Here is a 3,272-nt window from a genome sequence, read left to right on the forward strand (position 1 = left end):
AGTACTTAACATCTATTTAATATCTATTATGGGCCAGGCAATGTTCTAAGTATTTCACGCATTATAAATCTTTTAATCCTTACAACAATCCTGTGAGCCACATACTATTATTTCCTCCCATTTACAGATGCAAAAACGAAAGCACAGAGAGTTTAATTAACTTGTCCAAGGTCACATCACTAAGAATTATAAGAGAAAGCATTTGAAACCTGTCAGTATGACTAGAGAGCTTAACTTTCCTATTTATCAGGAGATTTAAAGTTGTGGAGGAGAAGTGTAAACTTGTATTTTTAGAATATAGCTGTCACGCTGGGATGCAGAGATGAAAACCAAGGTTATAGAGTCGTTACAAAACAAACGATTGCATGCAATGTGTATTTTGTGTGCTAATGAGGATCTAAAGTACGTAAGAGTGGAATTTGATACCAGGCTTGGCTTTGCTCCTTTACTCTCACAATCCTATGATGTTGTTTCCATTTCACTTTACAGGAACATTTCTGATCCCATTTCAGAAATTTGAAACCATGGAGCAAGGAAACAATTCAAGAGTGACTGAATTTGTACTGCACAGTCTTTCAGGTTCTCGAGAGCTACAACTTTTCTATTTTGCATTTTTTACACTTTTCTATTTATCCGTTGTGCTGGGGAACCTCCTCATTGTGCTCACAGTCATCTCTGAACCTGCTCTACACACACCCATGTACTTCCTACTCAGTAACCTCTCCTGCATTGACGTGTTTCTGTCCACCTTTGCCACACCCAAAATGGTTGTTGACTTCCTTATGGAGCATAAGACCATCTCTTTTGAAGGCTGCATGACCCAGATATTCTTTCTGCATGTCTTTGCTGGAGGTGAAATGATGCTCCTGGTGGCCATGGCATATGATAGATATGTAGCCATACGTCGACCCCTGCATTATGCGACCATCATGAGTGTGCGCAAGTGCACAAGCCTTGTGATGGGCTCCTGGCTCGTTGGGGTTCTGCACTCAGTAAGTCAGTTGGTCTTCACAGTAAACCTTCCATTCTGTGGCCCCAATAAAGTTGATAGTTTTTTCTGTGACCTTCCCCTGGTTATTAAACTTGCCTGCACTGATACCTTTACTCTTGAGGTTCTGCTGCTTTCAGACAGCGGTCTAATGGCTGCGAGCTCCTTTGTGCTCTTGCTGACCTCCTACATGGTCATTCTGGTTACTGTGCGACGACGTTCCTCAGAAGGCATGTCCAAAGCAAGGGCCACTCTGACTGCCCACATCACTGTAGTGACCCTCTTCTTTGGGCCCTGAATCTTCATTTATGCCTGGCCTTTTAGCAACCTTCTAGTGGATAAGGTTCTCTCGATATTTTATACTGTTTTCACACCTCTCTTAAACCCCTTGATCTACACCTTAAGAAATAAGGAGGTAATATCAGCAATGCGAAAACTGAGGAGTCGACAAGTGAGTTCCTGACAGTCTCCCAGCTCTCCCTTTTGATAAATAACAGCCCATAATAAAAGCCAGGTTAGTGTACCTTCCTCTGTGAAGTACTGTTATGTCTGAAATATCATAGGACACATTTTCTTCCTTTTTATAGCATTTGCTTTTATAACAGTAAACAAACCATCTTAGATAACAGGAGAATTGGACTCCCTGTCTTTTGCTTATGAAATAATTCTTATTTGATTCAGACTAAAATTGTTTATAATAATACAAATCTTTTCCTATAAAATATGTCTATCAAATTCATACTTCTTCCAATCAACTTGATAAATATGAAAAAGCACAAAATACTAAAGTGACGTAAGATATTTAAGTCATGTTTTAAATTTTAAATAGTAATTAATTTGCAGCTATTTTCTAATCATCATCTTACCTGGTATCACAAATTAGAGTTGGGTATTGTCATAAATTTTATCATTTTCTTACCATTTTTTGGTTGATGGAATAAGTCTTCTGATGTAAAGCTTGTTCTGTTTCTCTGTCTCTCTCTGTCTCTCACTCTCTATAAATGTACGCAAACACACACGTTTTTGCTATTAAAAATATTTCTTTCTGAATGAAGGAACAAAATAGATTGAGATGTTTTTTAGATTATAAGGATAATATTTCTTCCAATTTGGACTCTCACTACAAACTATCCAAATGTAGGGACCAAAGAGCAAATAGATTATGTTGCAGAACTCATTATCTGAGCTCAGAAACTGAATAGATTCATATATTTACACTAACCATACTGCAAATACTAAAACTTGAGCCCACAATTAATGTTTCTTTATGTCCGTGTATTAAATTAAAGTTCAGAATTGACACTCAAAGTTAGTGGTTCAATGACTACACGCAAAAATGAATCTCTCTCCGTTATATAAGTAGACGGTTTTCACCAATGGTGCTAAATGTATGTTTTTGTCCTATGTATTTATTCTCTTGCCAATCTCCAGGTGATGCTCTATAATCTACACCAACCAATAAAACATAATTCAGAATACATTTTTTCAAAGATTTCTAAAAGTAATACATTATTGTTTTGACTTTTCAGAAGTCTACATTTTCATACTTAAGTTTAATATTTAATTCTTACTGATAGTCTAACTCCTCTTTCACCAATTCGAAAACTGAGAGTCAAGTGTCATAAAGGTTAAGTGAGTTGAACACATTCATAATCAGCAAGTAGAAGAAATGATACAACTAACTTCAACTTCTGACCTCTAATGTTTGAAAGAAAAACCACACCTCAAGGGCAAGTTATGTTTTTGAAATAGCTTCAAAGAAATGGTAGTATGGTATAGAATTTAATACCAATTATGTTTTAAACAATTTTTAACCAACTTTTCTTCTTCATAACTTTACAATTCTGCAAGGTTCTGTTGATTCTTTTCTAAAACATAGAATTTAAAAAAAAAAACTTCTAAAGGACTGTGTCGTATGATGATGGCAATGATAAAGCCAAACATATATTCAATAATCACAATGTAATTTATAAATTGTTTGTTTATATATCATCTCATTTGATCCTCACAAAGTATCTGTGGATTAGGAAAATGAGATTATACCTCTATTACTGACACTATTGAAATTTAGGTAATCTGAAACCATTTCTATAAAAATACTTATGAATTCTGGGTGCATTCTCTGAAATAAACAAATGACCTCATGGTATCTGAAGCAGTGGAAGGCTTGGGAGAGGAAAGTTGATGGGAAGTGATTACAGGTCATGAAAACGATGGAAGTGCTTGGCCTTTGGGAGCTCTGTGCAACAGTGTGAGGCAGAATCGGCTCTCTTGGATCTGGTAC

General features: G+C 36.1%; 1 protein-coding gene across 1 annotated transcript; it reads left to right on the forward strand.

Annotated features, from left to right (window-relative positions):
• Nucleotides 1-435: 435 nt before the first annotated feature.
• LOC131405869 (olfactory receptor 4K15-like) lies at nucleotides 436-1,657 on the forward strand. The gene is given in 1 exon segment (XM_058541108.1): nucleotides 436-1,657. A coding segment is annotated over 1 exon segment (990 nt). The 5' UTR covers nucleotides 436-461; the 3' UTR covers nucleotides 1,452-1,657.
• The last annotated feature ends 1,615 nt before the right edge of the window (nucleotides 1,658-3,272 follow it).

The sequence above is a fragment of the Diceros bicornis genome, chromosome 5 (genome assembly GCF_020826845.1).
Source record: "Diceros bicornis minor isolate mBicDic1 chromosome 5, mDicBic1.mat.cur, whole genome shotgun sequence".
Taxonomy (NCBI): domain Eukaryota; kingdom Metazoa; phylum Chordata; class Mammalia; order Perissodactyla; family Rhinocerotidae; genus Diceros; species Diceros bicornis.